Source organism: Mandrillus leucophaeus, unplaced genomic scaffold (assembly GCF_000951045.1).
Source record: "Mandrillus leucophaeus isolate KB7577 unplaced genomic scaffold, Mleu.le_1.0 Scaffold596, whole genome shotgun sequence".
Lineage (NCBI taxonomy): Eukaryota > Metazoa > Chordata > Mammalia > Primates > Cercopithecidae > Mandrillus > Mandrillus leucophaeus.
This window is the reverse complement of record NW_012106430.1, coordinates 717257-744775: the sequence shown is the minus strand read 5'-3', so window position 1 is coordinate 744775 and position 27519 is coordinate 717257. Positions and strand designations below refer to the sequence as shown.

Here is a 27519-nt window from a genome sequence, read left to right as displayed (position 1 = left end):
AAAAAAAAAAAAACACGCATGAAGAGTAAAGAGAATAAATTAAACAAGAAATATATTCCACTTTGGACTGACCAAAAGGAATCTGCACTTGGTAATACGGAGGGTAACAAGCATGTTGACATGTTTGCGTCAACCAGGCAGATTCCCCCAACATGTTTTTCAATTTAGACTCTATTTTTCCGTGCTCTGCCTGAGGACATCGACGTCTGGACAATCAGTGACAGAGGCTTACACACACGTACTGTCGAGCACAAGCCTGGAAGAGCTGCTGAAATGGTTTAAAAGTTTTTGTGCGGAATCCACCACAAAGTACCAGTTAAAAGGGCCAGGAGTGAAAGCTGAGCTCCCAAATGACTAAGACTAAAAAAGATAATACCCCCAGGCATCTGTATGTCTCAGCATTTAAATTATATCCCTTGAAATGCCAATTTGGACTTTGTGCCAAGAAGCTGCTGAAGCCCTTTTTCATGGAAATACCCAATAGAAGACCAATCTGTTTAAATGAAAGGTGTCTCTAATCATTTGGTATAAACATAACATGTTTTTATTTTATTATGTAACCTTGAATTATCTTGGCCTGTAATGAGGATCTTGCATTGTTACTGATTCTCAATAATTTCATGAAATTATGTTGTCTAAATGTGCATTCTTAATGCCAAAGAAAGAGAAAAACCTATCTAATTATTGAAACACAATCGCTTGATCTAACACATTTCCTACTTTTGAAAAAAGACGGTTACGTGTTAAAGAAATCATCTCATCTATAAAGGGCTTCCCTCACAGTGCCACCTCCTCACGGGTACAGTAGTATAATGAAATGTGTCAGTAGATCTGTTTCTACGTTATTTGACAGTTTCTTTCTATTTCTTCCTTTCTGAATTCCAGCCTGTGTTCTTCTCTTTGTAGGATTAGTGATTATATGGATCTGACCCCTGTAGATATCGTAGGGAAGAGATGCTACCACTTCATCCATGCTGAAGACGTGGAGGGCATCAGGCACAGTCACTTGGACTGTAAGTACCTCCTGTGCGGGGGAATAACCCCGGCTGGTGTCAGCTCTCTCTGAGGCTTGTTTGGTTTCAGTGCTGATTTTTCCCTTCATCTTTCCTGTGTACATTTCAGATGACTGTCAGTGTGCAGTGAGAAAAAGTGAGACATCAATCATTTCAACTCGTGTTAGAATTAGATTGAAAGTTGGACCTCGGGCCTAGAGAAATTGCTGGATCTTTAGGCACTCACCCAGAATTCTGTGGTGTCTTGTGCTGTCTCTCCTATGAAGCGGTGGGGAAACCTTTGTCTTAAGTGCTTCCTTGACCCTTTCATTTTCTGGAGAGCAACTTCCACTCTGAAATTTGTGGTCTTAGTTTGAAAATACATGTGGGAGAAGACAAGTTCAAATAAGCCAGAGCCGTATAAAAATGCCTACTTGACCAGCCACAAAACTGGGGTGAGGGGCAAGCCAGGGTGATGGGGCAGAGCACGTTGTGTGGACACAGCAGCTCTCGAACGCAGTGTTTTCGCTGTTTCTGGAAAGAGAGTTATTCAGAAGAGTAGCTATCTCCATCCTCCAACTCCTGGGGAAGAGAAACTTATCTCAGCTCTTTGAATATGGCTGCCAGCCCCTGAGCCACAGGCTGAACTCCAAAAGACTTTCTGTGCATGTGAGCAAAGCAGGAGCATCAGCGATGTGGCTGGCTCCAGCGACACACCAGCAGAATCATGCAGGACCCCGCATCCAACCGCCCTAGCTGTTCACTCTCTCCATGGAAGGGGTCTGACTAGAGCACTGGTCTGGTGGCCCTCTTCTGACCAGAGGTCCTTTATATGACCATTCAATAGACTCTTCCTGAAAAATGAGTCCCCCCCCCCCACCCCACCCACAGCTATGTCCCTAGAAGGTTCTAATCCCAGTTCAGACCTCTGAATTTAAATATAGTCACATGCCACTTAGCCAGGTTTTGGTCAACTACCTACCACCTATACGATGGTGGTCCCATGAGATTATAATACTGTATTTTTACTGCACCTTTTCTGTGTTTAGATACACAAATACTTACCACTGTGTTACAGTTGCCTACCAGTATTCAGTAGAGTAACATGCTGTACAACTTTTGGTCCAGGAGCATTAGTCTATACCATATAGCCCATGTGTATAGTAGGCTACACCATCTAGGTTGGTGTCAGTGCACTCTGTGATATCCACACACTGATGAAATACCCTAGCGATGCATTTCTTAGAATGTATTCCCATCATTAAACAACACGTGGCTGTACACGCAGGGTGCCACAGATGAGATGGTACAGCCTAAAGTTGAAGCGTTTATGCAGAAAAAGCCAGCCAAGTGGCCTTTGTATTTACCTCCTCTCCCCTTTCTTATCATGGTCAAAGAGAGCTATTTCATATATTTCCTGCCCTTTGCAATTATTTCTTCATTTCAAACTCAGTAACATGGAGATGTTGAGCTAGCCAGCGTCTTAAAGTATGAACATCCTGTACTGTGTTTTTAACCCTGCGTTAGCAACACTGACATGAAACCAAGTTCAGTGTCAGAATGTGTATGCACCACGTCTCTGGAAAGAGTCTGCCTGCAAGACAGCAGATTCTACTCCCAACATGGAGCATGTGTCTTGATACTGCACACCAGGGATTTAGGGAACACACTTGTTGCTGAGAATGAATGGGTGTTGTGTATCGTAGAAGCAGATGGCTCTTCAATTAATTGGGGAAAAAAATGATGTGGTTTCCTCAAAAGAAACATCAGGTTCTTTGTTACTCAGAGTTTAGAGAAAATGGAGAAAAAATCAGGATCTTTGGAAGAAGCCATGGATATATTTTCGGAATAATATAGGCTAGAGATCCAGACTTCACAAATGAATATATTGCTTTTAGGAACACTGTCATAGACCATGTGTGGAGAGGGGGATGCCTTCTCATTTTGGAATCTTAATTAAGGTCTAAATTCAGAAACCTGATGCTGACAAAAAAAAAACAAAAAGAACTTTGTCTTCCTCAGTTATTATTTGGAAAACATCATGCTATCTCTCTGGGATTTGATTTACAGTTTGAAAAACACAATTCCTCAGGAACAGTGAGCGAGGGCAGTTCATTTCTCCCCATTAAGCAAAGGTCTCCAACAAATATGTTTGATGCGTTTCTTTCCGATTTACTTTTATCTCATTTTCCGTACCTGGAATAATTTGAGAGTGCTGAAAATAAACCACTCCACCATTCACTATTGTGCTATTCTCCTAATTTTTCTGGTATCTTGCCAGCTAATAAACAGAGAAGGTATGCTTTCAAATTCTGATTTTTTTCATTACTTGATATTGACATACTGGCTATTGCTTTATGATTCAGCCTACTAACAATGATTGGGTTCATTCTTTTAACTCATACACATGACTTCTAATTTGGAGTTCTTTTAATAACCTTAAACACATGAAAAACAAATAGAATGAGCTGATAATTCTGCATAGTAAAATACACTTCACATATTTAGCTATCATGCTGTGGAATAACTCCACAATGTCAAGTAGCACACAATTAGTAAAACTGTAGGGGGAGGAAAAAGAGTGTTTTGATCCTGAAGAAGTTTGATCCTAATCAGATTGAAATTTCAGCGTTCTTGTAGTGCTTAATATCTTCAATCACACACAAAAAAAATCAAACTGATTCCAGTGTCAGGTTTTGCATTCTGTGACTGAAATAAAATGCTAAAATATACAAATGCATCTCGCTTTGTACAATAAACATTAACATCATTATAAAGTAAGATTGAGTCTAAAATTGTGTGATGGAATGTCTGATGTTTACCTAATTCTCAAACCAAAGCCAGCCCAGTAACAAAATGACAGACCATGTAATAAGTCTTGGTTGTATAAACACTGGAAGAAAAGGCAAAAAGCCAGCACAGCATCTTGCTTGTCCAAAGCCCTAGGCTATTACTGAAGGATGCCTCAACTGTGCCTTCTTGGCAGGAGAAGGTCATGGCGACATAGAATCAGGTCAAGAATAAGATAGAATTCTAAAACAAAGGGATGGTTAAAAAATAAACCACATTAACTATTTAGTTTTTCTTCCTAGAGCTATTGGCACAATTCCTGGTTCTGTCCTGAAAGATAGGTTGTAGTCATCTGATAATATTTCTGATTTTTTAATATCTGTCTTATGCCCCAGTTTGATAGAATGTTTTTTAAAAAGACTTAATAGTCTTTGATAACTAAAAATACTATCTTTATCACTTATATCTTTTTCCCTTGCCTAGGCATCTGTAAATCCATAAATGAACTTGTCTCTAGAATAAGAAAAGTTAAGAGGAATATCAGCTGTACCAGGATTACAACTCTGATAAATTGAACCAAGAACTTTAGAGCATCTACTCTTCCACTAAGTTAACATGAGATGACTGATAGTTCACTGGATTTCAACAGAAAGAATCAGTAAGAATCACATTATTGACGCCAACATGGTAGGTTAGTGAAACTACACCGGAACTGTAAAACCAAGGGAGTTTTAGGGCCCCTTCTTTCACACTGTCACCAAAGATCTCTGTGATTTCTTTTGTTTAAAACCAGTTTCACCAATTCTTCAGGTCAAATCATCATTTAAAGGTTAGAATTTTAAACCATTCACATTAGTAATTACTGGAGCGTCTTCACCTCCTCTTCCCTGCAGTTCTCCATTGCTCAGGAGGTACAGACTTGGGAGATGATCACTCACAGTTACACACTCCAGTTACCTATGGTGTCTGTGTGGCTCTTCAATTATGAGAGGTTTCAGTGCAACCACCTACCACTCTACTTCTGCCTGTAGCCCCCCAGAAATAGAATGCTAAACCAAACAGATGCATGCTTTGCACTGCTCTTTATTCCCATTTAATCCAGCCCTTTGTCTAGAGAAAGAGCTAAATTTGTCTTGGATATCCCTAGGGTTCTTTGTGGGTCCAATCAGCAACAAGTTTCTAAAACCTTAAAGAGTGGCCTAGAGGAAAACTTCCTTTCTCTTTATGAGGTTCTGCTCCACCAGCAAGGCTCAACGCTGTGGAGCTGTGGGGATTTCAGGGAAAAGGAGCCAGAGACTGTAGGTGTGGTGGCAGTTTTTTCCTTCCTAGCACCTGACCCAGTCTGAGAAAACTCTGGAAGAGTTATTTCAGAAAGACAGAAGGACTGCAGATTGTCTTTGAGATCACAGGCAGTTAAAAAGCATGGCCTATCCAATATACTTGAGGGTTTTTTTTTTTTTTTAAAGTAGCTTAAGTGTTTATTTCTTAATTACAAACTTCTATACTTTCTAACAAAACTAATATACAGCTACCTGATATAATGCATTCCATGCTGTTTTGCATCAATAACCCCTACACTTCCCTCCTGAAGGCGTCTCATCGCCAAATGCAAGCAGACTGCTTAATGCAGGACTAATTAGTATATCCCCTTCCAGTCTGCAGGCCCTCTATTGTAATTCCTTCCCAGCTCATTTTTTTCCACAACCGAGCATCAATCAAAGTAAGTGCCCTGCCTGCCTAGGCAACACAAGATGTCCTCCATGCATTTGTCATCTGCCACACAAACAAAGGGGGAATTTAATTGTTGGTTTGGGTATGCAGCCACTGCACACAGAAACGGAAGCTGCAAGTGAAGGAAAGAGAAAAGGTGGAAAGTTTGATGGGTGGGCCAAATGCAGATAGCACGGGGGACTTTTTTCTGTTTTCTGATCTCAGCCCTTCTTCAGGGGTGGGTCTTCAGGGATTTAGCTGCAACCTGGTCATTGGCTGGACTTTTCCCAAAGCAAGTAAGCGTTCCCCTTCTGCCATATGAATATGAAAATCCCCATGAAAGGAAATGCATGTAATAGCTACCATGTCTGACTTTCTTCAGAAGCCAAGTCAGCCTTCATCGTGTGCCTGGCCATTAACTGAAAAAACTGTCACGAGGAGACAAGATAAAGGCAGGTTTTTATGCAGGAATGAATTTGTATTATTTTGTCTTACTTGTTTTTTTGGTTGTTTGTGGTTGTTTGTGTTTTTTTGTTTGTTTGTTTTTTTGGTGGAGAGGTACCAGCAGGGAGACAGTGCTCGTTTTGGCTTTTAAAGTCCATGGACAGGCAAGCACAGAGACGAGAGACCAGCGAGAGGGCTGAGCTCCAGTGGCACATCCCTGCTGTGCTTACTACACTGTGCATCAGTGGGGCAGCGGCGTAGGCACCCCCTGGGAACTCAGAGACTCACGTTTTAAGGCCTTCTCCAATCAGAATCTGCAGTTAGCAAGATCCCCAGCTGACTCATATTCATGTGAAAGTTTGAAAAATACAGACCATACTAGTATTTAGAAGGCACTGTTTTACATGACGTAAACAGTAAATACAAACTGAGTATCTGAAGGGTTGTCTTTTCCTCTCCAATCGGATGAATTCTGAAAACAGCAGCAAAAGGTGAGTAGTGAAATAACTCTTAGGGTGCTCCATCAGTATTCAAATGAAACAAGAGTAGGATTAAGAAGCTGACTTCTTTACAAAGATGTAAAGTTTTAAATATCAACGGGAAAAATTTAACAGAGTATACATAGTAATATCCAACCTAGTAAGCAAAAGATCTTACTTTTTTTTTCCCCTTGGGCAAATATTTTCCTGTGTACTTGACTGTATGAGTGAATATGAGCAGTCGTTTTTTTCCTTTTCAAGTTTACCTAACATTTGTGAGCACTTACTAATGCAAAGCCTGTGTCATTGCTGTGAGGTTTCAAAAACAACCAAGGTATGGTCTCCACCTTCGAGGAGCTTACATACTAGTAGAGAAGGCAGCATGAAACAGCCAATTCTGAATAGCTAGTATGAAATGAGGTCGGTTAAGATGTGCAAACAAAACACAGAAACCCCAGGGGTGAAAGCAACTAAGGGGAGGATGGAGAAAAAGCCCCAGGGGAGGCAAATTTTCCCTGGACTTTGAAAGAGGATGGCAAGAGAGATGGAGGAGTGGTCTAAGGCAGTGCAGGCTTAGAAGAGCATAGGAGAGACATAGAACACAAACACATGATCTGTTCTGTCTCCCCAGAGAGCAAGCCAGAACTTTGATTTGACTGACAAATTCTAATATAATTCTCACATGGATTCGCAAGCTTTTCCTTGTTATTATTTCAATTAGTAGCTGCTTTTAATTTTTTGTTATTTTTATTTATTTATTTATTTTTTGAGACAAAGTTTTGCTCTTGTTGCCCATGCTGGAGTGCAATGGCACGATCTCGGCTCACCGCAACTTCCACCTCCTGAGTTCAAGCGATTCTCCTGCCTCAGCCTCCCTAGTAGCTGGGATTACAGGCATGCGCCACCACGCCCAGCTAATTTTGTATTTTTAGTAGAGACGGGGTTTCTCCATGTTGGTCAGGCTGGTCTGAAACTCCTGACCTCAGGTGATCCACCCATCTGGGCTTCCCAAAGGGCTGGGATTACAGGCACGAGCCACTGCACCCTGCCTAGTAGCTGCTTTTATTATAGTTTTTTTAAAACCTTGTATTTGACAAAAATAATTATATTTTTTATGTCATTGCTCTTATAAGGCAATGATCAGAAGAAGAAAAAAAAACAAATACTTCTGGCCTGGCACGGTGGCTCATGCTTATAATCCCAGCACTTTGGGAGGCCGAGGTGGGTGGATCACAAGGTCAGGAGTTCAAGACCAACCTGGCCAACACAGTGAAACCTCGTCTCTACTAAAAATACAAAAATTAGCTGGGCATGGTGGCGGGCACTTGTAATCCCAGCTACTTGGGAGGCTGAGGCAGGAGAATGGCGTGAACCTGGGAGGCGGAGCTTGCAGTGAGCCAAGATCACACCACTGCACTCCAGCCTGGGTGACAGAGTGAGACTCTGTCTCAAAAAAAAAAAAAAAAAAACAATACTTCTGAGTCATCCATTTTAACCTGAATCAGTTAACCTAAATAAAATCAATCCCATTACTTCTTATTAATGGCATCTTGTTCTCAATGTTATACAAACTATTTTTTAAATTGTTTCCTGAAAACATTCAATGATACCCTACATATCATCAAAAAACTTGTTTTAACTTAAATAAGTGGCATAGGATTGAATTCATGTATGTGTCTAACATACAACAGTTTTCCCACACATGCACGGTTAACTAAAGGTCAGGTCATTCAAACCTCTTCTTGAACTGCCACATCTTCTCTGGCTTCCTAGAACTTTTGGTGCGGCATATCAAGTAGAATGCACCTGGTTACACGTAACAGACAATCCCAGTAAAAATGACTTAACTTTCTCTTCATGATCAGAAGATCAAGATAGCATCCCCATCCTCAGTTCCTCATGGGGCAATGTCCAAAGTGCGGAAGGGGTCAGTCGATGTTTTGTGTTCGTTCTGGAGTGCACAGAAAACATTCCCAGCAGCGCTTCCCCACCAGGGAGCAGGGAGAAGCCTCTTGTGTCTTCTAGTCCCATGTGTCATCGAGTACCCAAGCCTAAGCCACTCACTGGCAAGGGGGTAGAATTACTGTATCTGGCTTAAATAATCAAGGTTTATTCTCCTGGGATTTAGGAGGTGGCCATCCAACACAAAACCCAAAATCAGACTTCTGTTACCCAGAAGGAAGTGGCAGAATAGCTGTTGAGCAGACAACCAACAGTGACTGCTACATGGAAGAATCTATGTTTTCACAACAAAGTACTTGGATTTCTAAAAATCTACATAACAGATGAACAAATGGAATTTGTCTGGGCTCCTGGAAATATTTCTGACTTTCTGAAACACTAGTTTTTATATACCTGTGCCTCACTACCTGTGTATTTCTTTTTAAAGATGTTTAGTGGACTTAACAAAATGATGGCCTCCAGAAGCACAGGGCCCACCAGAGACAAAATAAATCTGAGTATAAGGTCCACATCACCCCTTTTGTCTGTTTTCACTTCTGCCTATGCCCTAATCAGATTAACTACTTCAGTACTTGATAACACTTAATTGTTGAAGGGAGGTGAAGAATGCACCCAGCTCAAGTCCGACCCCCTTGTGCTTTCATAGACCTACATACCACATGCCATACAGTCGTCACTGTTACAAACTTATTAGTGAGAATGATTGATAAGCATCTCTCTTTCTCATTCAAAGGCAAGTAGTGGTAAATCCCTATTTCCAGAGTGAATAAAACTTTCAACAACCTCTCACAGAGAGACTTCCCACTTGAGTTTCATTGCCCAGTGTCTCATGATATTCCAAACCTAAACCAATCACTGACTAGGGGAATGCAATTATCAAGACTGATGGAGATTAACGTAGGAGGACAGGCCCATGACACATTTTGCACACTCTGATATCCTCTAGAGACTAGCACAGAGTAGGCACTCAAAAAAAATGGATTGAATGAATAAATCCACCATTGTCCTCAGTTCCTAGCCTTAAATTTTTAAATTCCATGCTGAAGAGCCCACCGCTTCTCATTTATACAACAAATTCCCCCCAAAAGAGAAGGTATAGGTCCTAAAAAAATACTCTATCCTTAATTATTTTAGGTTGAGAAGGGAATGAATGAGTGGGACTGAAACTCCCTGGTTGGGCTGAAAACAGCTTGTAAAATACTGTGATCTCAGATGTCCCTTGTGCCAACAATTATTTTGATTCTCCTTGTCCTAGAACACTATCAGTGTTTAAAAGCCTTGTTCTCCAATTCAGTACATTATCATGAAGAAAAGGGGAATTTATTTTTTAAACTTAACAAATTGACGCATTCTACATCAATGAAAAGTTTTCTGCATGATTCAATATTAACAGTTAATAAAAATCTATCAATTGGCAGTGGTATAGGAAAAAACCTCTCCTGAGGTTGTAAATCACACAGATAGCAATCCAAGCAGGGCCTGTCATTAGCGTATTAGGGGGGAAAATCCATAGATGATGCATACTCATTCACAAAACATCCACAGGTCTTCTGTCCTTAAGCTCATAACTCACAATAAGTATCAAATCTCCTTCAATTCTACCAAATATTGCTCAGCATATAGATTTACAGAAAAAACTAAAAACCAATTTCTGGATGCCTGCTATTTAAGACGTCTAGCTCACTAATTGCAAAATCTATAGAAAAGTCTGCACAGCATCAAAGCCTCAGTTGATCCTATGAGCAGTTCTAAATGAAAAACTGTCTCTTTTGCGAGTAAATAAAGCACTTAATGCAGTTTCTGGCTATAATTGTGTTTCTCCTGTGGGTTTTGAAAATGACCTTCCTGTAAGCATCAAGGACTGTAACTTTTTAGATAAGGAAACTTGTTCTTGTTTTAAGTCTATGTCAAGTTCATTCCCCTATAGCCCAGTTTTCAAAAGCCAAAGAAAAAGTAATCCAGAATTTAAAAAAAAAAAAAAAAAAAAGGAAAAAGAAAGAAAGAAAGTCCTGTTTCCAGAATGAAGTTCCCTGTCAGCCTGCCTTGGGCCTTAGGTGGAGAAGCAGAGATTAAAGAGTCAGTATTCTTTTTCATGTTTCATCTGCCAGTTTTGTGAATGTAGAAAGAGAACCAGTGGCTACAGCTAAGCACCCAACTGTGGTGTTAAGTAGAAAGTGTGATTCTAGCACACCCCCCTCACTTACACACACAGATACACACTCTAGTGAATTCAAAAATAATTTTTGAGTTTCTAGCAGAAGGCACCTGCTCTCCGTTCTCTGCGGCCACTGATGAAGGTACCTCCAGGAGGGGGTGAATGGCGCCACAGATGCGTCCTCCTATCGCCATGACGATAATGAAGCTCTTTGTTCGGCTGTGTGAATGTGAAGTGTGGAATCTCCGATGATCTCACCATTTCCTATTTATTCTATACTTACCTGAATGCACCATGTCTTGCAGCTTTTTAATGCATATGCAAACCACTAAAATGTCCTTTTGTGAAACACTTTGCTAAAAGACCGCTTTTGATATGTGTTCTTCATCTCCTCTTCAAACTGAATTAGACTGCTTCCTTCTTTTTATGACACAACTAACTCACTATTTAGAATCTTTGGCTTTGATTTTGTAGAACAGCCCAACAGGAAGAGACCACGTTCTCTTTTTTTCTCCATATTTCTGAAGGCAAACTTGTACTGATTTGTTTTGATTTACTACCAGAATTATGTTCCCGCCACAGACACTGGCTTCCTTTATGTCCTTTCAGTCATCAGCCTGTTTTCCCAAGGAAAACTGAAATCCCTCTGTTGGTAACTGTGTGCCGGGCCACGGATGTGTGCCTTAGCAAAAAGTTCATCAGATTTGCAGGGAGAGGAATCATTCTCTCTAAGCAGTACATTTCTTATAGGCCAACCACTAAGCTCAAACCGAGACCAGGTGACATTTTAAAAAGATATTCAATAAAACTTAGCATCCAGTCTTGGGGGGTGGAGGAGTGGCAGGGGAAAGGTATATTTGATGTAAAAGGTCACATGCTCTAAAATGTAAGCACTCTACAATTTTCTTTTGATTGAACTGTATTTGCAGCTTCCTTCACAGTTAGAGACGTGTAGTATTACTATTTTGACTTCAATAGCCAAAGACACACTCATTCATGGTATTCTAATTGTTAGCTAAGCAAGGCTGGTACAGTTCAACCAGGATGATTTAAATCTCTCCCAGTTCATCTCTATAATATTCTTCTCACAAGTGGAGGTCACTTCTGTCCTCTTAAGAGCACAGCTTATAACTCTAAAGCACCTATAACTTGGAGGATGGGGTGGTGCCAACAACAACCTCCTGGCTTTCCTTCCAGCAACAACAGCCAAAAGCAACTGGTTACACCCTAGGCTTCAGAGGAGCAAGGAACATGTTCTTTTGTGCTAGCAGAGATGTTTCCAGTTATGTCTGGGGCCTTTCAAGATTCTCAGCTAACCTGTGCAGGTGTGTTCATCCTCTCTATGTCTTCAGGTTACTTTGTGAAATCTAAGAAGAGGTCATTTAAAAGTTTTGGGATCCTCGGCTGGGCGCAGTGGCTCATGCCTGTAATCCCAGCACTTTGGGAGGCCGAGGCGGGCGGATCACAAGGTCAGGAGATCGAGACCATCCTGACTAACACAGCGAAACCCCGTCTCTACTAAAAATACAAAAAATTAGCCGGGCGCGATGGCAGGCGCCTGTAGTCCCAGCTACTCGGGAGGCTGAGACAGGAGAATGGTGTGAACCTGGGAGACGGAGCTTGCAGTGAGCCGAGATCACGCCACTGCACTCCAGCCTGGGTGACAGAGCAAGACTCCGTCTCCAAAAAAAAAAAAAAAAAAGTTTTGGGATCCTCAAACTAAAAGTAATTGCTAGAGTACAACTTTAAAGACATAATTCTAGAGATGCTTTGACATGATCAGTGAATTGAACGGGAGACACACAGGCTGCTCGGCCCAAACATTTTGCAGAGCAGAAAGTAAACTTTGGAATAAACCAAAGAAAAGATGCCAAGTTACATGTTAGAGGTAACCAGACCATATGACAAGGATGTGATATTCAAATTAGAATCTCTCTCGCTCTAGTTCCTCTGCCTCTGTTCCTTTCCCTTTGTAGTTTGTAGACATCGTTATGACTTTACTCCGAGGCTCATTGGTGTGATGAGTATCTACCTCTTTTCAAGGGACAATTAACCATCTTTTTAAGGACTTTCATATCAAGTAACTCACATGGTGCTTATTTTTCTTCTTCTCCACAAAAGGAATTTTATGAAATAAACGTATTCAAATATTCTCTCCTTTCTCACTGCTTTCTAAACCTAAAACTTGAAAATAAAAAAACAACAGCCACTGGATTAAAAGAATCAAAAAAGTTTTTTCCGTGTTTTTCAAGTTCTCTAATTTATTACACACTAAAAATCTCTTTCAAACTGGCACCAAGGTGGCTTTTCTTCTTGAGCTGATTAGGACCACATGAGCTCAGGAAAAGCTGTCAGATCCTGCCTCTGGCGCAGCTGGAATGATTCAACTGATTTGCCAGTAGGGCTTTATTTTATTTTATTTTATTTTATTTTATTTTATTTTATTTTATTTTTTTTTTTTTTTTTTCAAGGAAAGAAGCTTCATCCCAAAGTCATAAATTTATATTCTGGAGGCCCAAGCAAAAAGTATTTCTTGTTCATTTTTTAAGGAAGTCAATTCCATTATGATTTCTTTTTTCTTTTTTTGAGTCAGAGTCTCACTTTGTCACCAGGCTGGAGTTCAGTGGTGCAATCTCAGCTCCCCGCAACCTCCGCCTCCCAGGCTCAAGCGATTCTTGTGCCTCAGCCTCCCTCGTAGCTGGGATTACAAGTGCACACAACCACACCTGGCTAATTTTTGGATTTTTAGTAGAGGCGGGGTGTCTCACCACATTGGCCAGGCTAGTCTTGAACTCCTGGCCTCAAGTGATCCATCCGCCTTGGCCTCCCAAACATTGATTTCTTTACGAGATAATTTGTGATATTTTGGGTGATATTTTGGTAAATATGTTGTCCTAACTCTGCACTGTATCTGTGGTTATCTAGATTCCCACTGGCGTGTGGGGGTCTCATTCAGAAAACACTAATCCCTAGGAAAGAGTCATGACCTAAGACCAAGCGAGATTGTCTACCCGTTAGGAATTCTGTCTGTCAGACTGGCCCACAGTAAAACCACAGGTCAGTCAAACTCATCTCCTTCAACTGCCCACGGTGGGCTCCCGAATCTGCTTTGTGGTATTCGCCACAGAAAGTCAAGGGCTATCAAGTGGCTCCCTGACTCCCCAAGGAAGCCTTGAGCAATTCCCTTCCCCTTTTACAGATAACCTCCTCACATCAGAAGTCACCTGTCCTGCCTCTCTCACATTTAACTCTCCTCTCTTGCTAGCTGACCCTTGGCATGGGTGATAAAGAAAGCTGTATTGTTGTATTCATGGGCCCTAACAGATAAATGCTGGATTTATCTTCTCAGGAAACACAGATCCATTTAAGTAGACCCAGAGTTATCCTACTGTAATTCAAAAAGATGACACCATACAATCCCTTAGCAAAGGAGCGTTTCAACCCCCTTCACTACACATATGTGCAGACCACCGGGGATGCCAATCATTTGGCTGGATATCCATTTCCAAACTGGGATTTTATTAAGAGAAAGTATTATCAGGAAGGAGGTGGGTGATCTTTACGTTGATTCTGCAGATTCTAAATTGATATTATAACTCCTTTATCCCTTTGCCCCTCTTGTATACTTTGTATACTGGAGATCATTCTTTTTAACATTTTGCCTGCTTTTGGTCAAATTCTAGTCTGGAACTCCCAGGTAGGCTGTGCTGATCTGGCCTGCCATCTCAATGTATTCTTCATGTGATTCTAAAAAGGGACTTCTTAGTCTCTTTGCCTTTGTTCAACATGCTAGAACCATTTGGAATTTTTCCTCATTCCAGATACAAAGCAGACAGAATTATACCCCCAACCACTGATTGGGGTACTGTAAGTTTTCTCTGTGAAAACAGTGGACAGAATTATATAATCCATCGTTCCTCTATTAATAGTTAACCAGGTTGAGAGGATTTGAATAAAAGCACATCTTGTTGCATGCAACAATGGTTTGACAGAAGAGCTGTATGGCAGAGTTAGTATTTTACTGCTTTCAGCTTCACCACGCGGTTTTGTAGCCTGGGAAGCCATGCATGCAGAATGGCAGAACTTACAATTGCCTACAAAAGGAGGGTACAATGCGACCTGTGGAGCCACGCTACCAAGAGATGGTGATAGTTCCAGGCCTTCAAAACACCCTAAACTGGTGAGGAGTTTCAGAATGAAACTTGTTATGATTTGAAACACTCATCAGAGTAAGGTTTTTCCAAGTAACAGTTAAGATATAATTACCAGATTTTACAACCGTCCTGTTAGCGTGCTGCGAGAAAAAAAGGAGAATGGAAGAAAACCGTCAAAGTTTATATGTTTGTGGATATAATGGATGTGTGATTTTTGAGTACTTTGAGAACCAGGAAGAGTGGCTCAGGACAAGATTAGAAGAGCTTCCACAGCCTTAAACACAGCTCTTTTCCAAAGTGACTTCCCTTTACACCCATCCACCCCCCTCAAAAAAAAAAAAAAAAAAAAAAAAAAAAAAAAAGCTGAACTGATGATGAAAATGTCCCCTCAAAATACTTTTCCCGTAATTAAATGGACAATATGAATTTACTACGTCTTTAGGACTCTGGCTTGTTCTGGTTTAGAGCAAGATGATTAATGCAAATACATATTACTTGAGATAACCATTTAGCAGCTAATTTAGCCAAATTTATTACAGCAGTTAGAGGTTTTTCATTTTAGCAGACGGAGACAAGGACATGCCAAAAGTGGGCAACGTAGATGAGTGCACACTGCCCTCTAGTGGCCAACCTGCTGGTGAGCTTTTGCGGGGCGCCGAGTTGCTGCGATCCGTAGCCAAGTAGTAACAGCAGGTTTTCCACATTTCCGGCACCCTTTTAAACCATTCCCATCCACAGCACTTTATTTCAGGGGATGATTTACTATGCTTTCCCCTTTTACTAGCTCAGGAGTACCCAGATACAAATCAAATCAATTTCAACTTGGCGAGATTTTGGTTAAAGTATCATTTTTAACATCTGCATTTTAAAGCTCTCTTCCAGTGGGTATTTAATGGCACCGTTTCACATTACTGATTGTTTTTACTTGTTCCTTCATTTGGGGCCATATTTCAGAGTCTGTGTGGAGCTGTCACTCTGTTTGGCTCCAGCCAAGTCAATTCTGTGCCTCCCTCAGGCCAGTGTTGCTCTCTGACTCCACTGGGGAATTTATTTTGTTCCAACATTCAGCGAAGTCTCATCAGAATCTCCCCCGACTGACCGGTGTAAATTTAGTTCATCCGAGCACTATAAATTCTGTTAGACAAGATCAAAAGGAACAGACATATAAGGACGCGGGTTGAGATTGCTCACACTGAGGAGAAATGATCAAAGACGAGGGGTAAAGCATCTTTGGAACCATTCAAATATCCAGAATCTCAAAGAGGTCTACCTCAAAGCTATGAATAAATCACATACAAATTTGCCTTTCTTACCATCTGATGTCAAACCCATTGACAATATCCACACCGCATTAGGTGTTCTGTGAGCCAAAAAGATTTGTAGTCCTTTTATTCTTTTCACACCATGGCTGCCCAAAACGGAATAAAGTCTTGCTACAAATGCCAGTAACCCTGGCTCCAGAGCTGCCACTCCACTGAATTGATTTCATTTGTCCTACTAATGGCATTCTATATTAAGCATACAGAGGGTCACCCTGGCTTGGTGCAGGTCCATTTTTAGGCTTAAGGCTTTGCAGAGATTTAAAAAAATTATTTGATCCCAGTCTTAATACAACGCCTTTGTTTTTCTTCCCCCAGTGCTGAATAAGGGTCAGTGTGTGACCAAGTACTATCGCTGGATGCAGAAGAACGGAGGATATATTTGGATACAGTCCAGTGCCACCATAGCTATTAATGCCAAGAATGCAAATGAAAAGAATATCATCTGGGTGAATTACCTTCTTAGGTATATTTTCTGCTTCTTTTCTATTTCTGTCCTGGTTATAAAATATGCAGCCCTATGGTTAATAGCTGACATGTTGTGAGTATTATCTTTTGACAGTACCTGGTGTGGAATTTCATGGCAATTCTGCTATTCTTTCCACAAGATTCAAATAAATGTGAGAAGATCAAACTATGTTGAAAGGGACTTGCAGGAAAGATTTCAAGATTTTCAGTAATTCTCGGTCTGTCAGCATTTGGGCATCTCTGCAGAAGTTGCTTTGGTTTTCCCACAAATGCTTAGAAGAATACAGACTTCAGCCTACAGCTGAAACATTCAAAAAGCATCTCCTCTTCCCCCTCCACAGACACACTCACACACTCCAGTTCTTGTGACAATTAAGTAAAACAGAATGAGAGAAAAGTGGCAGGGAACATTATATTCCTCTTATATTTCATTCCTTTGATGCCCTTAGCATATTACATAGGGTTTGACTTCCTGGGCATTCAAGTTTTGGTAAACAAAGTGAGTTACTTTGCTGGAATCAAACAATAGCAGTGTAAAAATGAAGGCAATCTTTTTTTTTTTTTTTTTTTTTTTTTTTTTTTGGCCCTCTGCTTTGACATCTTGGGCAAGCTTTACTGCTCTTAAAATGTGTCCTTAACATTCTATCTACAAGTGAGCCCAAGCTCAGCTGCTTCCTGAATTCCGGTGGGAGACACCATTTCTCTCCCTTCCCAATCTACATTCTGCCTTTGGATTCAAACTAGCAGAAAACTAACCAAGACCCACAGATTGGGTCATCTGAGTTTGGGGGCAGGCTTTCTGGGAGGTTCACGCCAATCCTGGCGTGACACTATCACAGCACTTGGCCTGGCTCCCTCCCACCCCCATCATTCTGGTCTTTGGCTTCTCCTGGCCTAAAGCCACCAAGCAGAGCCCACACGTGGTCTGAGTAGGAAAATTTCCAATAGGTCTTATGAATGGAAGTTGGTGCCCTTTGGCTGATCATTTAGACAGGGAGTACCTGAATCCCATTTTTCTTTGAGACAGCCAAATGGAGCTGAGAAGCTAACAACCATGGCTCATCAGCACACTGGCCCTTCAGAGTGTGTTCACATACTTTGGTGATGACTTGAAGGCATGAATGTGCTTGCTACCAACAGCATATCAATCAGACACTAATGATTATTGCTCTAGAGAGGGCCTTAATGTGCACCACTTAAAAGAGTCTTCATTTATCTACTTTCTATTTCCTTTTTTTGACCTCTTCTGCTCTACATTAATTCTCTCTAAAGGTAAAAGTATGTGTATTGAATGTGGCTTTCTCCAAGGCCTGATTTCCGTGCAAAGTCTCCCCTGTGTTTGTGATGTGTTCAAGATGAGTTCTGATATCACGGAATCCTTGCACATAGAGTTTTATGGAATAATTACTATAGGGAATGCAGGTGGTTATGAAAACTCATGCACCAGACAGAAAATAGAATAAAGTCTTGTGGCACTGCCATTCTTTTGCTAGGCAAAATGATACTGTGACAAGGAGACCCATCACCATTAAGAATGAAACGCTGGAAACAGGCACCCTAGGGCTAGCAGTGTCTGGCTCCCATGTTGATGAAACATAGGTACTGAAGTCATCTATGTGGTTGTTACTCCCATTCTGTGAGATTTCTTCCTATCTGGATCTTTCTCACTGCCTCATCAGCCTCATGACTTCCTCCTCTGCCTACAAATGCAAGGAGTAAGAAGAGCTAAGCAGTCAGTCTCTGAATACTGTTGATCTAGCCTAGGATCAGATGGTACAAACTCATGAGTTTTGGTGATTCTATTCCATCAAATCCCATGTGGATAGGAAGGAAGTTTTGGTATCAAAGACCAGTCTTCAACCTCAAAAGCTTCAATCTCAGGCGTAGAAGACCTGTTTCAGCTGACCTACAAACCCTCCCTGAAGTCAATGATAAAGGACTCTAAGTTGTAGGGCAAGTGATCTGTGAGCCCCCAAAGAAGACTAACGTCATGGGCTTTAGCAGGGGAAACTCCACCAAGACAGCCATTCACTGGCATCACTTCTATAGAGCAGAGATCTAGAAAGAAAATGACGTGGCCCTGGCAAAACAGCAACTGCAGATGTTTGGTTTTCTTTCCCACATTCTTGTCTATTATTCTTCCCTGAGCAATCCTTTCACGTCACTTCTTCCTTCCCAGAACCCTTGCACCCAGGCCCCAATCCAGGCTTGTCCTTCCCTGTTCTGAAGCTACCGCTCCTCCAGTCTTCTTCCCATTCCCTTGTAACACTTAATAGAATTATAGACTCTTAGAGTATTCAGAGAAGGAGTCCATCTTCCCACCATTAGTCTCATCTGATTATCTAGAGAAAGCTTTGCTGCTGAAGCTAATTCACACTAAGGAGTAAATGCCTGATAATCCATTTTAGTGAATTACCCCTCCCAGGAACATTTGCAGTTTTGGAGTAGTTACTGAAATAGTGACTATTTACTATAGGAATTTCGCTAGAGATTAGCAAATGAGTCAGTAATCATCAATTTTAAGTCTCTGCTTGGCTAGCCATCATGGAAAAATAGAAGAGGCATTTCCCATTTTGAAGCAGGAGGATTTCCTTGTGCCTTCAGATTACAGGAGCCTACTCTCCTCATACATCAGGTGGCCTTGGAGTGGCATTTCCAGAAGACAGGTCAAACTGACTTAACATGCTCTCTCTTCCAAAAGAGCCTTGTTTCCAAACTAAAAATAGAACAAAAATTAAGCACATTTGTGCAAGTGAGGTTAGATCCCTTCTGTTAGGGCCTCTTTCACACTGGGACTCTCCCCACTGCAATCAGATTTCCAGCTAACAAGCCACAGGTGTACACCACATGAGCAGATGAAAATGTGATTGTAATGGGTGTGTTGACAGTTCGGTAGCCATAATCCATGCATCCCAAGGTGCACCTGTGCATCTGTCAGATAGACACCAAGGGCTCTGCCACCCCACCAATAGCGTGGAAGCCATCTGAGCAGCTGAGAAGCTACATCAAGGACCCAAAACAAAGGTACTGAGGCCATGGATTCATCAGGAGCCCAAGAGAAGACAGGACACACCAGGAGGCATGGGAATTAATTGTTGAGAGTACTTCTCATCCTCCCTTCCCCCAGGTGTTACTCTGGGAGGACTGTCAAGCAGCACAGTTCCCTGGCCCCCAGTGGTACCTGATTATTTAAAAGCTTCTTTATGGCTTTCATGGAGCATTTGGGTATTCGATCATTGCAGCAGGGTGCACCTGGCACATGCAAGCCAAGCTTCCATAAAATCCCATGAAGAGCTGAGAAATGATTTCATGTTTAGTCTTTGAAACTTTCTAAACTCCAGAAGTCTGGGACAAAGAAGTGGGGGAGAAGATGGTCCAAACAAACCATGCAGAATGGGTGTCTGCACTCCTGACCAGTGCCTCCCTCCCACAGCAATCCTGAGTACAAGGACACACCCATGGACATCGCACAGCTCCCCCATCTGCCGGAGAAAACTTCCGAATCCTCGGAGACATCCGACTCTGAGTCAGACTCTAAAGACACCTCAGGTATTACAGGTATTATTCCTTCTCCATGTTCTGCAGTGATGGTTTGCCCACCACACACGGGGGGTGGGCAATGGCCAGAGGGCCATCATCAGAGGCAAAGCAACTGGTCACATTTCAGAGAGACATATGTCATATCAAGTTATTACTGAGTCTCCGCCTCTCTCCACACACTACACCAGTACATACCTGTATGTACTGTATATGTATATATACACACAATACATATAGATATGTAGTGCTGGATACTTGTGTGTGTGTGTGTGTATATATGTATGTATATATGTTGTGTGTATATATACACACAGAAGAAAGAGATCTTTTGAGATCTGACAGATCTCTTTCTTTAAATATACAGAAAGAGATTGATTGCTATTAGCAATCATTTAATGTCAATCCACTGGCCATACAGAAGGAACCCCGCTCTAACCTCATAGCTAGCTCTCGACCTCTACTAGAGGCAGGTACTAGGGCCAGCTCCAAGAGAGTCTGTGACTTTGAGCCCCAAATATTCACATTCCCACCAAGCTGGGACCGAGCCTCTAAAGTAGGATGCTTAATGGCATTGATCAGTGCCCCTTTCAGGGTGCTGGACTGTTACTTATTTCCTGAGTCTATGCAGAACAAACTCATGCATTTTCATTTCTTTTGGGGAAGCAGACTTCCTGAGTAGTTCTTTGGGACACAGAAAATTAGTATAAAAATTTGCTTTTCCTCCCATCCCCAGCCCTCTTCCAGAGACACTCATAAGGCCAGGAAGCACCAAACTTGTAGGATTTTACAGCTGCAAGAAAATCCTAAACCTCTTCTAACCCTCTCTCTTCTGCTACAAAAGGGGAGGCAATGACCACAGCCTCTTGTCCAGGCTGCCAGTCAGGCTTCATCCCTCAATCTTCAGAGGTTGTGTTACTGGAAAAATCTATTCTCCCAAAAATGTGGCAGCTAGGTTTCCCTGACAACCCCCTATCATGATGGCACCTGAGCTCCAGCCCCTTGTTTACATGTACAAGGGGTACGGTACATGTAAACATGGATCCCTTCCTCCAGACCCAGCTTCAGGGAGGCAGAAGGAGGGCAGAGCACTCAAGGCAGATCTTCACTGTCTTCCTGTCCCTAAATTGCATTAATTTGAAAGTTCTTGACAAAGACATAAAAAGTCCTAGAATTGGTAGTCTCTGCCCCTTTTTAATATAGTATATCGTTGTGAACAAAACAAAGAAAAATTCCTAGCCCCAGTGAGCTGATATACTAGTGGGAGGAAGAGACAAGTCAATAAAACTAAAATATACAGTGAGGCAGCACGGTGGCTCATGGCCGTAATCCCAGTACTTTGGGAGGCTGAGGTGGGCGCAATGCTTGAGTCCAGGAGTTTGAGACCGGCCTGGGCAGCATGGCAAGACCCTGTCTCTAAAAAAAATAAATAAATAAATAAATAAATAAATCAGCCATGTGTGGTGGTAGGCACCTGTGGTCTTAGCCACTCTGGAGGCCGAGGCAGGAGGATCGCTTGAGCTGGGGAGGGCAAGGCTGCCATGAGCGGTGACCATCCCGCTGTACTCCAGCCTGAGGCACAGAGGCAGACCCTGCCAAAAATAATAATAATAAATAATAAAAATAAAGCTATACAGTGAATCAGATGATGGTAAGTGCTGTGGGGGAGAATAACTTATGGAATGGAAAGAAGGAGAGTGGCTCTCAGTAATGAACAAAATATTCACCAAGGGAAAATGCAGACTCTTTAGAAAGTCACCTTGCATGTCATCATTTTTCTGTGCCACACCTTAATCCAGGTTATTTAACCTGACTTCCTGAGTATCCTTGTGGGACTTCTTAAACTTGAATGTGCCTGAGAATCACCTGCGGGTCATATTCCAATGCAGAACCTGATGCAGTCTATCTGGGTGGGAGCAGAGAGTCTGCATTTGCAACAGATGTCCACATGATTGCCAGTGCCGCTGGTCCTCGGCCGGCACTTTTTAAGTAACCGTCCAGCTAATCCAGGCCCTCAGCAGAGAGAAAGCCCAGGCTTTAAGACCTCTGAAGGTGATGGAGAAGCCCGTGATGAGGACGGACACTTGCCCTGCTCCCTGCCCCAGCCCCTGCAGGTGACAGGCTGGCTCGCCCCGCTAACCTGGTGTCTTCTCTCTCTTCTCTCCCCATCCCCGCCACCGCCGGCCCCGGGCCCCACGCAGAGGACAACGAGAACTCCAAGTCCGACGAGAAAGGGAACCAGTCCGAGAACAGCGAAGACCCGGAGCCCGACCGGAAGAAGTCGGGCAACGCTTGTGACAACGACATGAACTGCAACGACGACGGCCATAGCTCCAGTAACCCGGACAGCCGCGACAGCGACGACAGCTTCGAGCACTCGGACTTTGAGAACCCCAAGGCGGGCGAGGACGGCTTCGGTGCGCTGGGCCCGATGCAGATCAAGGTGGAGCGCTACGTGGAGAGTGAGTCGGATCTGCGGCTGCAGAACTGCGAGTCACTCACGTCCGATAGTGCCAAGGACTCGGACAGCGCGGGCGAGACGGGTGCTCAGGCCTCCAGCAAGCACCAGAAGCGCAAGAAAAGGCGGAAACGGCAGAAGGGTGGCAGCGCCAGCCGCCGGCGCCTGTCCAGTGCGTCGAGCCCGGGCGGCCTGGACGCGGGCCTGGTGGAGCCCCCGCGGTTGCTGTCCTCCCCCAACAGTGCCTCGGTGCTCAAGATCAAGACGGAGATCTCGGAACCCATCAACTTCGACAACGACAGCAGCATCTGGAACTACCCGCCCAACCGGGAGATCTCCAGGAACGAGTCCCCCTACAGCATGACCAAGCCCCCCAGCTCCGAGCACTTCCCGTCCCCGCAGGGCGGCGGCGGTGGGGGTGGTGGCAGCGGGGGACTGCACGTGGCCATCCCCGACTCGGTCCTCACACCGCCCGGCGCCGACGGCGCGGCTGCCCGCAAGACTCAGTTCGGCGCCTCGGCCACCACAGCCCTGGCCCCCGTTGCCTCCGACCCACTGTCACCCCCGCTCTCGGCGTCCCCACGGGACAAGCACCCCGGGAACGGCGGCGGGGGCGGGGGCGGCGGCGCGGGGGGTGGCGGCCCCAGCGCATCCAACTCCTTGCTGTACACTGGGGACCTAGAGGCGCTGCAGAGGTTGCAGGCGGGCAACGTCGTGCTCCCGCTGGTGCACAGGGTGACCGGGACCCTGGCCGCCACCAGCACGGCCGCACAGAGGGTCTATACCACGGGCACCATCCGCTACGCGCCCGCCGAGGTGACCCTGGCCATGCAGGGCAACCTGCTGCCCAACGCGCACGCTGTTAACTTCGTGGACGTTAACAGCCCTGGCTTCGGCCTCGACCCCAAGACGCCCATGGAGATGCTCTACCACCACGTGCACCGGCTCAACATGTCAGGACCGTTCGGCGGCGCAGTGAGCGCAGCCAGCCTGACGCAGATGCCCGCCGGCAACGTGTTCACCACGGCCGAGGGACTCTTCTCCACGCTGCCCTTCCCCGTCTACAGCAACGGCATCCATGCGGCACAGACTCTGGAGCGCAAGGAGGACTGAGGCGCCGCCTGTCCTGGGCCCGGCCAGGCCCCGCTCGGAGGAGGCATCGTCGGCATTTTCGTTTAGACCTTTAATTCTAGCACTTTGAATTCGAGCAGGTCAGCGTCTTCTCTCGCCACGACGGTCCCCATTCCACCCCCTCTTTCTTTCACCTGACTTATTCTTTCGTGTAAAGATATGTTTATTTTTTGCCTTCAGAGGGTCAGACGACCAGTTGCCTGCCGTTTTGTCTTCTTCTAAGATGTGTGTTGGGTTGTTTTGCTTTCCTTTGCATCTTTATTAAGATGTCTTTCATGTGTATATGCCTCTGCCATAGAATACTCAGTCTTGTGGTCAAGAGAGTTCTCAAGTGACAACCATTGGGGTTTCTTCATAAAGATCTTGATATGATCAAGATGGAAAGAGACAAGCATAAACAATGTGCCCTGTTTGACTAAGTCAAATGAAATGGGGTGGTTTTTTGTTTCTGTTCCTAATTCCTTTAAAAAAAATAGGGGGAATAGTATTTTAGAATTTTATGCAGAATTTAATTCTCTTTTTACGGTTAAGATTTTAAGATTTTCTTACTTGCACATAAAAAATAATTTGGGTTCTTAAACTTAATTTCTGGCCTGTGACTAGAATGTTTAAAAAAAAAAAAAAGTCGGACTAAATGTTAATTACTGAAACATTAACTTAATTTCTAAAACCATGGTGCTATCATTTATTAATCTGTAATGTCTTCATACAAAATGCAGCTCCTGGGCTGGGTTTTGGGGGAAAAAAATTGTGTTCTGTCCTGGTCTGGAGTCCATTGCTGCAGTCTCCTTGGTTAGTTAAGACAAAGCCCTCATTAACGTTTGCTGCAGGACTTAAAATTTTTTACCTCCCAACTAACAAACATAGCCTCACATTAAATTTAATGGGTCAGTAAAGCCCTTTTTAAAGGGGCTGCTGGGAAACTCAATCAAACTGATTTGAGGAGCAGTTTAGGTACATACTGCCTTTTGTTTAGCTTTTTGTTTTCCTTACTCAGTCTAACTGAGGCTAATTTTGCAACTTCAATAACACTTCAGAGTAAAAGAAGGAAAATATTTAACATGTTTTTGGTTTTTTTCATTTCTTGCTTAAAAAAAGGAAGGTTGTATTTTGGGGGACTGATTTGATTTGATGGAATTTCTTTCCCTTTGGTTCTTATTTCTGGGTTGAAACCAATAAGTTTTAAAACTAAAGAATGGGTTAATAAGCTTCAGACAGATAACTGCAACTGAAAACTGCACATTAAGTAAAAAAAAAAAAAAAAAAGAAAAAGAAAAAAAAAAGAAAAAGAAAAAGAAAAAAAATCCTATTTTGTCTTTGTTGCCAGAAATCAGTGTGGTGTCAAACACTCCAAATGACTGTCAAGTATAAATTCTTCTTCCACTTCATTTTTGGCAGCTGTTTGTTAAGGCATCTAATAACAGATGTGAGAACTGTAATGTGTACAATGTGTACGTGTCCTTGGCTGTCAGTCCCATTGCAGTTTCAATGTGTGTTTCTATATGCAGTATATACTAAGCTAATGTAGTTGTTTTGTCCTTTGTCTTATCTGTGCTCTATCTCTAGTCCGGAGTGGTACAGTCCCATTCCTGCAGTCCTAGTGAATCCAGTGATTCTTGGGGGTTAGTGGGTTTTGTGTGGTGGCCTTCCTCTGTAATGTCACCCTATGCTGCTTCTACTGTCTGTGAATCTTCCGTTTTACCTTTTAAAATTCCTGCTGTTGCTTTGCTGGTGTATATTCTCCCTACCTCTCCTCTCTTTCCCTCCCTTTCCCATCTCCCCCTCTCCCTCCTCTTCAGTCCTTCCCCATCCCCAAAATCTGTTTCATTCTCAGAGATAAAAAGACTCTTAACTAGCTCAAGGTTAATGGAGCCATTTTTCCCACAACGGAATTCTGGGTATGACGACTCTCTCTTCTGGAGTGCAACATAAAGCACTGAAGAATAATGCTCAGATATATTAAATAAATTGATGCCATATAGCCTCAGTTGTTAACATTCCCAGAGTCCCTTGTGCTCTACCTATAAGCAGTGGGTGCTTTTCTTTGGTTTCCTTTCAGGTTGGCTGATGGAGCAATATATAAAGCAATTACCAGTGAGACAGAAAATTCTTTCAAAGGTCAACTAACATTTTTAAGAAACAAAATAGGAGGGGATAATGGAATCTAGAATTGTCATATATATTTGTTTACTTGTGCAATGCTAATATAGTAACTCGGCTGTCCTTTGAATATCACTGTGTTGAGTAGGTTCCTCTAGGACCTTTGATTTCATGAGCTGGGCCCAAACCACGGTGGGATAATAACAAAAAGAAGTTAAATGCCGCAAATTTTAATAGTGAGCTTACTTGAAGGATTTAAGTAGGTTTAGAAGGTGAAGAAAGCCAACGGAGAAATTTACAGATTACTTTTGGAAGCTCTACTCTAGCTATCGAACAATCAAAGGAATGCACCTATCAGCTACAAAGAACAGCTAGACAGCTGTTTTTTTTTTCTTTTATAAATGTTTCTGTGTTGTGTCAAAATGATTTCTGGTGATTTAAACTAACAGATAATCACAGCTGCTGTCTAAATCCATAGTGTTGAAAATTACAAAATGAAAAAAAAAAAAACACTTCATTACCTGTGAAGACTGTGTCTGTGTTTTTAACTATTTCTTGTACAAATATATGAAAACTTTTATGAGGAGACTGGTGCCAAGTAGCTGAATAATGGGGAAAGGGATATTCTGTTCGTAAAAACCTTAGCAGTGTTACCAACTCTACGATATATATATAAAAAAATAATTAAAACGTTACAAAGCGACAGCTATGGTACATTTGTTTTGTGTGAAGCTAACCGGACCTAACTTCCTGAGTGCCTGGCTTATTTTGAAACATTTTTTTTCATTGACCATTGATAATGCTGCAAATCAGAAATGTACATACTTCATTTACAACAGGGTTCTTTTTATACTTTTGTAGATTCTCATACATGTCACATACATGGTTGTCTTTATGTAACTTAATTTTTTCATCCGCAGGTGCCATTTTCATAATAAACTTCTCTTGGATTTGTTACTATCTGGCATCATTTCTTTTACATGTAACCATCCTGACTAATGAATGCTGGTAGTATTTGTTTAAGCAGGTACCTTGGTCATTATTCTTTATTTAAAAACAAAGAAAAAGAAAAAGTAAAAAAAAAAAAATGCATTCGTATTTTTGCTAGTTTTGGAAAAAAAATATATAGCTTGTGTACTGATGAGGCTGACAAGGCACAGAATAAGATGCTAATCCAAATACTACACCAAACTTGCAACCATCCTAAATTTTCAGCTACCCCAATTCATTGTCATACTGAGCATTTTTATGCACATTATCAAAGCTGAACAGTGGGCCTGCAACATTAACCACTATGGGAAGTGTGCATTTTTTGATTAATGCACATTAAGTGATGACAGTTTTCATACATTAATCATTTAAAATGCACTCAATATTTTCATTTATTACAATCTATAATGTATAACCAACTGTTCCATTGCTTATATCTTCTTTTTATACTAAATATGTATTTTCTTTCTCCAGACAAGCTGATTAAGTCATGTTCATGCTGTATTATGGTTAGGGTAGCATGTGGCCTGTCATGTTTTAAGGCAGGTCAGCTGCTTACTCTTAAAAAAAAAAAAAAAAAAAAAAGGAAGTGTCACCCATTATCTCAAAGTTAAGGATAAGGTAGGTCAACTCTTAAGTCTGTGATCTCCAAAAACTGAAATATGAATGGGCTGAGCTGGGGGAGTTGGGGAGGGGAGGCAAACACTTTTGTCCAGAAGCTACCAAAAATAATAAATATCATTTCCCTAGTTTAAGTCTTCAGTGACATTAGCCAGTGTCGGGGTTGTTTTTTTATTAATGGAAGAAAGCTTCAGACTGGCGAACATAGA

At 42.4% G+C, this 27519-nt stretch overlaps 1 protein-coding gene across 1 annotated transcript in view; it reads left to right on the top strand.

The window, feature by feature from the left end:
- NPAS3 (neuronal PAS domain protein 3) overlaps window positions 1–26656 on the top strand; it is a gene marked incomplete at its 5' end in the record, with an annotated part of 876143 nt that extends 849487 nt beyond the window's left edge. Inside the window, 4 exons of the mRNA XM_011999525.1 lie at window positions 907–1013; window positions 16324–16471; window positions 19907–20031; window positions 22212–26656. Of these exons, the coding sequence (XP_011854915.1) occupies window positions 907–1013; window positions 16324–16471; window positions 19907–20031; window positions 22212–23581 (1750 nt within the window). The remainder of the gene's footprint in view (window positions 1–906; window positions 1014–16323; window positions 16472–19906; window positions 20032–22211) is intronic.
- Between the last annotated feature and the right edge of the window lie 863 nt (window positions 26657–27519).